General features: G+C 41.9%; 1 protein-coding gene across 1 annotated transcript; it reads left to right on the forward strand.

Moving 5' to 3' along the window:
- The first annotated feature begins 9,628 nt into the window (after positions 1–9,628).
- Positions 9,629–10,612, forward strand: LOC113054651 (olfactory receptor 2AT4-like). The gene has a single exon (XM_026220340.1). It carries the CDS (start codon positions 9,629–9,631, stop codon positions 10,610–10,612), a length of 984 nt encoding a protein of 327 aa, XP_026076125.1.
- Positions 10,613–12,253: the final 1,641 nt, after the last annotated feature.

The following is a 12,253-nucleotide window of genomic DNA, read 5'->3' on the forward strand; positions in this document are numbered from 1 at the left end:
ACAGAATTTTTCTGTGGAGTTTTAATAGGATCAACCTTACAATGATTTACTGTACGTGAAGCAACTGAATAAATTCTTGTGATTTATAACTGTTTTTTAATGTTGTATTGTGAAGTATTCCAGTGAAATCTGGTGGTTCCAATCAAAGTCCTTTATTCTATAGTCTTTTTTCCAAGAAAAGATTACCAAAACATCTGTTTTGTTATGAACAACAGCATCTATAATATTAGATCCTTTTGTTTGTACAGCATGTTAAAAAAAAAAAAATATATATATATATATATATATATATATATAGGCCTAAATTAAAAATGTATGTATCTGAAGTATGTCCACCCATTTGAATTACAGGTTTTTAACAAAATCTAATAGAATTAACGTGATGTATATTTTTCAGTCATACATAAATGAAACGGGTGAGAATCAGGTAAGACCCTCAAAAAAAAATAATAATAATAATAAATCTTGGCATAATGTATTATGAATTATTTGAATCTATTTTATTTAAACAAAACTATTTTGAAAATGCATTTATTGCACAAATCCCTTTAAAATCATCAGAAATTCATTAACTTTGAAAACAATTGAATTTATACTATTAAAATCTATGAACATGGTTAAAATATGGCTACTGTAGCTGTGAAACATAGATTAAATGACAGGAACAAACTGGATTTATTCATGATAAATGTATAAACCTGGTTTCTGTGTATAGTCATATGCATTTTAATAATTTTATTAATTTAAATTAAGACTGTGTAATCCATATGGATAGAAATTTCATGTGCCATTCAAATACATAATTAAATTTAGGCCTAAATGTTTTTGGGTGCAGAAGTGCCATAATATATTGCATTACAATGAAAACAGCTGCTGTCTGTGGATACTTGTCTGAGACTTAAAATGAATGACAATTAAACTAAATTAATAAACCTATGACTCTCTTGATTGCCCTGTAACTTTTTAACAGGGAAGACATGCGGGACATGAGGAATATATATATATATATATATTGTCACAGGGTGAAGAATCACTCGACAAGGGGTGCGTGAATTAAATGCCCTGGAGGGTGGATTTATTTATAAGTGTAGGGTACCTGTTGAAGTGAGCTGATCCGCTTTCTGGTGCCAATCAAGGTGAAAGTGGGTGTCCTGACGTGCTCCAAAGTGGGTGGGCTGTCGGTCACTCGCTGCTTTCTGCGAAGAAATGAGAGAGGGATTAGACCAGCGTTGCATTCGGTTCGAGAACGTCTTCTGAGTGCCGCGTGTGCTGCTTAAGAGGGTGCAGGCTGACGGGGAGCAGCTGTGACCGATCAGCCGGTGATGAGGACGTTCAGGTGTTTTGTTGGTTGCCAGGGCGACGCTGATTCCTCCGGGAACGCTCGTCACACCCCCACCCCCCACCCAAGCGTCGTTCTGGTCCTGTGAACATATGTAGACAGTAGGGGTGAAGTTAGGGGAGGCTGGGGAATGACCCCTGACAGACCTGCATAAGCTTTCCAGATTCGGCAGAGGCCATCGGTGTTCGCGTTGGCGGCCCGGGCTCGATGGCGAACTTCAAAGTGGAAGTCCTGGAGCGCTAGGAACCAGCGAGTCACCCTGGTGTTGGTGTCCTTGGCGCGGGCCATCCATTGTAGGGGCGCGTGGTCGGTTACCAGGGTGAACTTGCAGCCCAGGAGGTAGTACCAGAGCTCCAGGACTGCCCACCTGATGGCCAGGGCTTCCCTCTCCACGGCGACGTACTTCCTCTCAGCTGGGGACAGCTTCCTGCTGATGTAAATAATCTTCCTGCAGCAGGAAGGGGCAGCTAAAGTCCGGGGCGCGGAGTACAGGTGAGGACGTGAGAGGCGCTTTGACCTGGGCGAAGGCCTCTTCCGCCGATGGAGTCCAACATACTTTCTCCGGCTGCCCCTTCCTGGTCAGGTCTGTCAGGGGGGCGGCTAAAGAGGAGAAGTTGAGGATAAAACATCGGTAATAACCTGCCAACCCCAAGAAGGCTCATACCTGGGTCTTTGTCCAGGGTCTTGGGGCGGCGTGGATGGCTTCGACTTTCTTGTCCTGTGGCCGGATGAGACCTCGGCCGACTTGGAAGCCCAGGTACTTGGCCTCAGAGAGGGCTAGGTGGCATTTTCGAGGGGTTGGCGTTGAGCTCTGAGAGCTCAGCAGACAATCCAGATGTTCTACCCATGCCTTGGAATGGATCACGACATCATCCAGGTAGGCCACCGCGTACGCCTGGTGGGGCCACAGGATGATGTCCATCATTCGCTGGAAAGTCGTGGGGGCCCCATGTAGGCAGAAGGGAAGGGTCAGGTACTGCCAATGGCCACTGGGGGTGGAGAAGGCAGTCTTCGACTTGGCGGTCTCGGAGAGCGGTACCTGCCAATAGCCCTTGGTGAGGTCCAGGGTACTGATGTACCGGGCCCTTCCTACACTGGTCCAGCAGCTCGTCGACCCGAGGCATGGGGTACCCGTCAAACTCAGAGACTTCGTTCAGGTGGCGAAAGTCATTACAAAAGCGGAGGGTGCCATCCGGCTTTGGGACCATCACAATGGGGCTGGACCACGGACTCCAGGATGGTTCTATTACCCCCAACTTCAGCATTTGTTGGACCTCTTCCTCAATAGCCTGCCGATGAGCTTCCGGGACCCGGTAGGGCCATTGCCTGATGACAACTCCTCGGGGCGTCCTGATGTGGTGCTGAAGCACGTTGGTCTGCCCGGGCTGGGTGGAGAACACATCCTGGAACTGACTGACCAGGTGATGCAGCTCTGTCTTCTGGGCAGCCGAGAGGTGGGGGTGGGGGTTGACATCCACAACCACGGGCTCGGTGAGGCTCAGGGCAGCTACTTGGTTCCGGGTCCCCACCCATTTCTTCAGGAGGTTGATGTGATAGAGTTGCTCCACCTGCTGTCATCCCGGCTGTCTCAGGCGGTATGTGACCGGCCCAATCCTCTCCACCACCGAGTAGGGTCCTTTCCAGGAGGCCAGGAATTTGCATGCGGAGCTGGGGACCAGGACCATGACGCGGTCTCCCGGTTGGAACGCCCATGGTTGAGCTGCCCGGTCGTAGTGACGTTGCTGCGCTTGGTGGGTCATGGTGAGGTATTCCCGGACTCGGTCACTCGGTCGATCAGTTCCCTCTTCTTGTCCTCCGCCGCTACGCTGCTAAGCATTTGCTTGAGGGTTTGGTTAAATCTCTCTACGAGCCCATAGGTCTGGGGGTGAAAGATGGTGCTCCTCAACTGCTTCACCCGCAGCAGCCTGCAGAGGTCCGCCATTAGCCGGGACATGAAGGGGTTCCCTGGTCAGTCAAGATCTCCGAGGGGAGGCCGACTCAGCTGGCCAGCAGAAACAGATCCTGGGCGATGGACTTTGCGGTGGCCTTCCGCAGGGGGACTGCTTCTGAGTACCGGGTGGCATAGTCGACGATGACCAGGATGTGCTCATGCCCTCGGGCAGACTTCGGCAATGGCCCCACTATATCCATTCCAATCTGCTCGAAGGGCACCTCGATGATAGGCAGCGGGATCAGCGGGCTAAGGGGGAGGAGTCCTGGGCGACGTGGCTTAACAGGTCGGGCAGGCTTGGCAGAACCACTTTACTTCAGCCTCCAGGCCCGGCCGGTGGAAGCGGTCGCGGATGCGTTGGGTGGTGTTGGCTGCTGTGAAGTGTCCTGCCATGGGGTGGGAATGGGCCAGTTCCAGGATGGTCTCGGTGACACAATACAGCAGGCCATTCTCTATGACAAAATGTGGGAGAGGGTGGGGCCGGGGGAGGACGTCTCTCCATCCACGACTCGCACCTAACTCCAACAGTGCTTGAGTCGGTCGTCATCCCGCTGTTCCTTGGCGAAAGAGCCCCCTCTAACGGCCTGTTGGTACAAATCATAGAAAAGATTAGTAGATTGGGAGGGGGCCTCACCTTCTCTCCCACTGTCGGAGACGAGCAGGGCAGTTACTTGGCGAGTGTCTCCCCTGCCCCGCTGGGATGGACAGCATCCGCCAGCTTGATCACCTCCACCAGCTCCCGGACGTTACTTGGGTTCCTCATCCCGACGGCTTGTCGGTGGGAGCCACTCGTTCCGCTACCTGTGTTGGGGTGGGGTCTTCCTCCAGCAACCAATGCTGGGCGATGCGACTGAGTTTGGCTGCCTGGGCCCGGGCTGGCACCCAGGGCTTTGTATTCCCATTCGTGAAACTACTGGGAAGCGCACACAGGGGAGAGGCCGAGCCTCGCCAGGATTTCTCGCTTGACTTCGGCATAGTTGTCGGCCGTCGTCAAGGGGAGCAAGAAGTAAAGCCCTCTGTGCTTCACCGGTGAGGAGGGGTGCCAGCGCACGTGCCCATTCCTCCTCGGGCCATCTCTCACGGTGGGCAGTGTTCTCGAAGACTTGAAGGAAGGCCTCCACATCGTCATCGGCTGTCATTTTTGGTAACAGGCGGGTGGCTTGCGCCCGAGGCTCAGGTAGCGGAACGCGCTGGGCTGCGGCAGCCCGGACGGCAGGTGTGTTCCTCCTCCGTCCTGCCCAGGCGAGTGGCGAGGTGTACCGCTATTTGCTGCTGGTGGATGCTTACTTCAGCAAGGCATTGTAAGACGTCCTACATCGCGGGGAAACGCACGCTGCCTTCCGTGGTGCTGGTGACACAAACAGGGAAAGAGGGAAAAAAATTAGGAGTTGGGGCGGTGATCTTGTCTGTGATTCTTCACTGTTCTGCCCGCATTCTCCACCACTTGTCACGGGGTGAAGAATCACTCGACAAGGGGTGCGTGAATTAAATGCCCCGGAGGGTGGATTTATTTATAAGTGTAGGGTGCCTGGTGAAGTGAGCTGATCCTCTTTCTGGTGGCTGGTGCTGATCTCCCCATTAATTGACTACTAACAATTTATACATGTTGATTTACATATCTGAATGAAAAAAAACATGAATTCCTTAACATTGCAATATATGTTTATTGCTCTTAAAATTACAAAATAAAAGACTGACTAAGAATGCATTACTTTGCACTTGTATAGAGATAGCATTCAATAAAACCTTGAAGCCTTGAAAACACATAGCTTACTGAAACAAGCTTACTGAACACATAGGACCTAGCTTACTGAAAAAAAGTTATTCTTTCAGATGAAAATAACAGAATAATTACTTGATGTCTAGCATTCAATAAAAAAGGTCACCCAAAATAATTGTTTAGAGCAACTGAAAGAATACAGTAACCAATGTAAACTTGAGGGCTTTAAGCTAATACAGAGAGTGCTTTTCCAAAAAAAAAAAAAAATTAACAGTGGGAGCCAGCAACCTGTCATGGAGAAAAAAAAATCTCTGAATGCTCCACGTGAAACCTTGGTGTTCCGCCCTTTTACTATAGTGTCTAATGATTTTGGTTAATATGCACGAGAGAGAGAGAGAGAGAGAGCGCAAGACAGCGCTCGTGTAGTTTGAAGACTGTGAGTGCGCGAGCGCGCGTGAAACTTTGGTGTTTCGCCTTTTTCGATCGTGTTTAATGATTTTGATTAAAATGCACAAGGGAGAGAGAGAGCAAGAAGCGCTCGTGTTGTTTGAAGACTGTGAGTGAAGACAGCCAGGGCTCTCTCTCATACGCGCCCTGTCAGGCGCAGCAGTCATTCTATTCTACATCACTCACCGATCAAATAAGGCTTTGACAGCCGCCAAAAAAAAAGATCAATAGAGAAAAACCCCTGGATTGGTTATATAACGTTGGACAGAATATTGATCCGGTCATCCGTATATTCAGCGCACATAAGGTAAACGTTTTGCATAGGTTTTTTAGAGAAATAAAAACGACGAATCGATGTGCATATTTTGCGTCGACGTATTTTTTGCGTCAACGTCATCGATGACCTCGACGCGTTGTCCCAGTCCTATTAAACATAAAATATTATTTAAATTCTGTATTCAATTTATCTATATGTTAAAATGAAAATAAAAAATAATATTTATATAATTTATATAATATTTCGTTTCATTGTAATGGCTGTATATATATATATATATATATATATATATATACACACATATCCCTAAACTAAGTACATTTCTGCAGCTGTTCTTATGTTAAAATGAAAACAAAAGGAGGCAGTGGTTTTTGATATCCTATTTAGTTTTATTGTAAATATACAGAGAGGAAAATTGCAGTAATCAAGACGAGCTGACAAGTTATGATGTACGCTGCTGTTTGCAGTATTACCGGATTCGCGTCGTCGAGGACATCACACTCCCGAGTCGAATAAGCAAAATCTGAACTACCGAGGGTGCACGTCCAAAAACCTACGTCACCAGTCTATTTGCCTAATCTTCCCGGTACTTTACACCACGGTGGACACGCAGAAAGCAACAGGTCTGGGGGGAAAAAAGTTCCTGGTACAAATGTTCAGGGTAATTTCGGTGGAAACGCGGCAATACAGGATTTAACACTGATCCTACAGCTATACATTTAATGAAACTACAAGCAGAACATTGGCATCACCACTGATCACGAGTCAATGTTTTGTTCATTATCTGGCTAGGCTCTGTGTTCATCTTCAGTTCTCTCTTCACAGCAGTTCAGTCAGTGTACTGTTTGAGTAAATGAACTCAGAGGGAGTGTCAGCAAAACAAAAAAGTTAACAGCTTAAGTCATTTGCGGATTAATGCTTTTTGGAGACGTGAACCGTTTAAAACGATTCAGTTCGATTTGGTGAACTGGTTCAAGAAGATCTGGTTACATCGAATGATTCGTTCGCGAACCGGATATCACTACACTGTTGTGTTTTGAACTCTCTCACAACAGACACTGAAGAGAAGACAATGATGAATAAAGTCATATTTTTTGCTATTTTTGGACCAAAATGTATTTTCGATGCTTCAAAATATTCTAACTGACCCTCTGATGTCACATGGATTACTTTGATGATGTTTTTCCTACCTTTCAGGATATGGACAGTATACCGTACACACAGTTTCAATGGAGGGACTGAGAGCTCTCAGACTAAATCTAAAATATCTTAAACTGTGTCCCAAAGATGAACGGAGGTCTTAAGTGTTTGGAACAACATGATGGTGAGTTATTAATGACATAATTTTAATTTTTCTGTGAACTAACCCTTTAAGCCTTAAAGTTCTGCATAATTAAGGCCGTGGCCACTTGAGTGACAGGTGGATTGCCGTTGCTGACACTGCCGTCGAGCTAGGTGGGCATGGCTTCAGCAAACAGCTCCTTTTTGCTCATTTTCGATTGTCCAGGAGAGTCGCGCTGTGACACACTGCCAAGATGGTGACACCCCGCTCTGCACACTTTGAGCTTCAAAATGCTCTTCAAGAGTCTACTGGTGACGTCACGGACACTACATCAATGTTTTGATACAATCTATGTGTTAACACGTCCTTTCTGCACTGTCGAGCTCGGTTCATTGAGCTGTGCCAATGATGGGTAAGTGCTGCGCAAACACTTTAATACCGCACTGTTTCATCCTACTTTTATGGTGGCTGAGAGAGCTCAACATGCTGCAACTTAAGAAAACACATGCAAAAAAAAAAAAAAAAAACATCATTAGTTTGACAACACAAGTGTTGCAAATCCTCACAACATATGCAAATTAAGAAACTTCTGCAAATCTTCACAACACACGCAAATTAAGAAACGCGCTGCAAATCCTCACAACACATTCAAAATTAAGAAACAATGAAGCATTGCAAATTTATTTTCATTAACCTTAAGTTATATTTAGTGGAGGATATTAAATTAAGTTAACCCTTTTAATTAAGTAAAATACGCCATGACGAGGAAAAAAACATATATAAGTCGCACCGGACTATAAGTCACATTTATTTAGAACCAAGAACCAAAAGAAAACATTACCGTCTACAGCCGCGAGAGGGCGCTCTATGTTTTCAGTGTAGACTACAAGCAAAGAGTATAGAAGCTATCTTTGCTTCAAGAGCACTGAGCAGCATAGAGTGCCCTCTGGCGGCTGTAGACTGTAATGTTTTCTGTTAGTTCATTTCTCTCGGTTCATGTCAAATTAATTTTGATAAATAAGTCGCACCTGACTATAAGTCGCAGGACCAGTCAAACTATGAAAAAAAAGTGTGACTTATAGTCCAGAAAATACGGTAATTGTGTAATTAATTAGCTTATTTAGGCTAATAATATCCAAAAGACAAAATAATTATGCAATCAGTGTAAGAAAAAACAACAACTCACCTTTCAGTTCACCAACAACTCCACTGACCAGTAGCCACTGCATAATAATCAAATCCCAGCCGGGTCTGATACTTTTTTGGGTGCCCTTGAAACATTTCCATTGTGGTCAGTGAGTGCTATTTGCAGCGCTTTAATTTGCATGTGTTGTGAGGAATCTGATGAAGATGTTTTCTCCATTTGCTAGTGTTTTTTCAATTTGCATGTAATTTCTTAAGTTGCAGCGCACTGAGCTCTCTCAGCCACCATACTTAAGGCGTGTTTGGCTTCCCATAGAAACATTTGGCGGCAGCTGCGTTGTCTGAAGGCCTTGTTCGTCAGGTTTCCATGGTTTCCGCCAAAACAGTTTCTCACTACGGGACGCTTGGCGGCTCAAAATGTTCTATACATTTTTGTGAACGTTTATCTTTTTTTTTCAGACATATTTCAACAAATACAATACATAATAATAACAGCAGTCTATTGAATAGAATATATATATATATATATATATATATATATATATATATATATATATATATATATATATATATATAAAAAGAGATTTGACAGCATTTACGATGTGTCTTTTTACCCACGAGATGGCGCAAAAAGATCACAATACGGCACATTCATGCATTAAACAAAAAGAGAAGACCAACCATTGATGATTCATAGAAAAGCTTCTGACATGCAGTGACTTTTACATATATATATATATATATATATATATATATATATAAGATCTAAAATTACACAAGATGATTTGATTTAGAATTATGCTGGAGGGGAAAAAAAACATAGATTAAAAAATTAAATAGCCTAGCTCATATGTTTCTGTGTTCTGCAAATACATTTTATACCTAACACTGAAGAGGAACCAAGCCAAACTTCATTCTATAGATCCTCTGGCGAAACACATTTCCCAAACCCCAAAGGTCAGCCCAGTTTTACAACAGCAAATGATTCAAAACATGACCCCTTATGACGTGTCGAGCCATACAGGCATTACCAGTGACTCCACAGCTATAAAATAATCAAACATTGACATCAGCACTGATCACTGAGAGCCGTGACACAGTGAGCCGGAAAAATATTCTAAGCAGATGTCATATAACTTAACAGAGGAATAATTAAGGTATTCGCCGAAATACAAGTCAAAATTTCATTAAAAAACACACTTTATTTCATTGGGTGATTGTTGTATAATTTCTTCATGTTAATATTTCATGAAATGTATAGTTTTAATATTTTTATTTTATTATTGATATGATTTATATACAGCTTTTTTAAGTATAATTTAATTTTCAATTCAAGTATGTATTTCAATATCTTTGGGCAATTCAAATCTGTCAAAGCCGTTTTTACCAGTGTGAGTAGTATTTAATGTTAGTGTAACATACAGATCCATTTGTACTTTTGTAAACAGATGTTCTCTGTATGCTTTAGTATGTTACAGGCAAATGAAACCACAGCTTCTGTTGTAACAGAGTTTTTCATCGTGGGTTTCCCTGGACTCCAGCCCAAATACTACAGCCTGATGGCAGCGTTCTTGCTCTGCATCTACATCGCTGTGATCACTGGAAACTCCCTCATTGTGTTCCTGTTTGTGATTGAGCGCAGCCTCCAAAAGCCCATGTATATTATCATGCTGAGCTTGTCTTTGTCTGATATTGGTTTTTGCACAGTTGCTCTGCCAAAAGTTATATCTCGCTATTGGTTTAATGACGGTTATATTGGCTTCTACGTTTGTCTGTTTCAAAGGCAGCTGATTCACTATTTTGGTACCCTGAACTCTCTTATTATGATGATCATGGCAATTGATCGGTACTTGGCGATCTGTTTCCCACTAAGATACCTTGCTTTAATGACGAACCGCACTATGAGACTTCTAATAGGGTTTTCCTGGGTTACTGCAATGATTGCTCCAACCATTAGCTTATTGCAGACAGTGAAGCTCCCATTCTGTGGGCCAAACATGATCACCCATTGTTTCTGTGATTCTCTATCTATGAACCAACTGGCCTGTGCTGATGCCACCCTCACAAATCTCATTTCATATGCTGTGGCAATGTTTGTGCTTCTCGTGCCATTGTCTTTCATCATCTTTTCTTATTTAAGTATCCTGGTGTCTGTACTTCGAATTGCAAACACACAGGGCCGAATGAAAGCCTTTTCTACCTGTGCAACACAGCTGACTATCATTGTCATCTATTATGTGCCCCGTTTTGTGGTTTACACCACTTCTAACATCCCAAACGCTCAGATGAACAGCAGTCAGAAGATCGCCCTGGTCATGTTCTACAGTCTGCTTCCACCTGTAGTGAACCCCTTCATCTACTTCATCAGGATCAAAGAAATCAGACAGTTCTTTATCAAATTTTGTGTCCACAGAAACAGGATCATCAGTAAGTCGTTAACTATTTCTAAATGAGGTGATCTGACTTTTAGATGTTCTTATCACATTAAACTGGCATGTTATTGTTATGCAGTTATGTGCTGTTGTTGTGCATTTACAATATTTGTTAATATAATAGTCATTTTTCTAATTTGCATTATAATAATATGTATTATAAAAAATATGGAAGGCCATTTATTACTCACTAAATGGATCAATAGGCAACATATAAACTAAATTACAGTGGGTGATAAGCCTTCGATGGTAACCAACAAAAAAAAAAATGCTCAGAAGAATAAAAAATATATATGTAAGTTATGAAAAGTTATACTACTTGTACAGTAAAACTAGATTTTAAATACTTATTTTGCATAAAGGTTTTCTTTTTACCTCAGTAATGAAATGACTACATGAAATATTTCTGATTTTAAAAGATAATTTGTCACACCTCCAGCAAAATGTATAATTTGCAGCATATTATACATTTGAATTAGAAATAAATCATAAATCCCCTCATGTCCACCATTGATTGATATAAAGGAAAGTTTTCAAATGAAAGGAATTAATCAATATTGTTATTATTTTGGTGACATGGGCAGCGAGTGTAAATTTTCCAGTATGCACTAGAACACCAGGATTTTTATATTATTATTATTATGAATTGTGTGTGTGTGTGTGTGTTGTTCAAACTGTTATGATTGATATTGTTAATTTGGTTTAGGTTTGTTTTTACCGGTTTTCATGTGTGTTTCTAATAAATTAAAAATACATATTGTGTTTTGTTTCGCTGAAAGCAATTCAAATTATCAAAATCTTCTCAAACTGGTTAATTAAAAAAAATTCAATTTAAATAATGTAATATTAATATTAACTGATGCACAAGAAAAAAAAACTGATTCTCACCCTCACCGCGTGCAGTTTGAGAAGCACGTGCAGGAAGTTGTTTTGTGTGGAAGGCCGTTATTAATCCCCTAGCCTTTCTTGAGGTTCCCATGGTTATTCGTTAGACATTTAAAAACATCATTACATACGTTTTATATGATTATAAATCGTGCGTTTTGTATTCTTCGTGGGGTTAAATTAAAATAAAATCCTTTAAAAGTGTTTCGAATGTGACCAAAACTTGTTTTCGACAAATCTTCATTATATTTCCTATCATATATAATTGTATGCTCAAAATTAAAATGAACAATATCAGCAATAATAAAAACGAATAAATACATGTAAAACCATAAAACTTTTTTAGTGACTAGAAGTTGTGTGTAAATATGATTTTAGCCACAAGGTGGCGCAAAGATATCACAATAAGATATATTTAACACTCATGACAAGTTTTTGGAAAGGCCTTGTTGAAAAGAATCCAACATTGGTGACTACTAGTAAAATAGCTTTTGATAAACAACTTTTAGTAATAAATTCACTGTTAAATCACTTTTTAAATAAGTCTCTTATGTTCATCTTAGCTGAATTTCTGTAAAACAGTTTATACATTTATACTGTGAAATATATGAAATATAAATAATAGACATTACTTAAGTGTGTTTTATAAAGTGTTGTATAAAGAATATAAATATAGAACAATGCTAAAAAAAATCTTTTTTATATTGGATTACAAGACTCAAACTCACTATAAACAATCTGAAGGTGAACACAGGATGCTACAAGTATTTCACTTCA

Source organism: Carassius auratus, chromosome 35 (genome assembly GCF_003368295.1).
Source record: "Carassius auratus strain Wakin chromosome 35, ASM336829v1, whole genome shotgun sequence".
Taxonomy (NCBI): domain Eukaryota; kingdom Metazoa; phylum Chordata; class Actinopteri; order Cypriniformes; family Cyprinidae; genus Carassius; species Carassius auratus.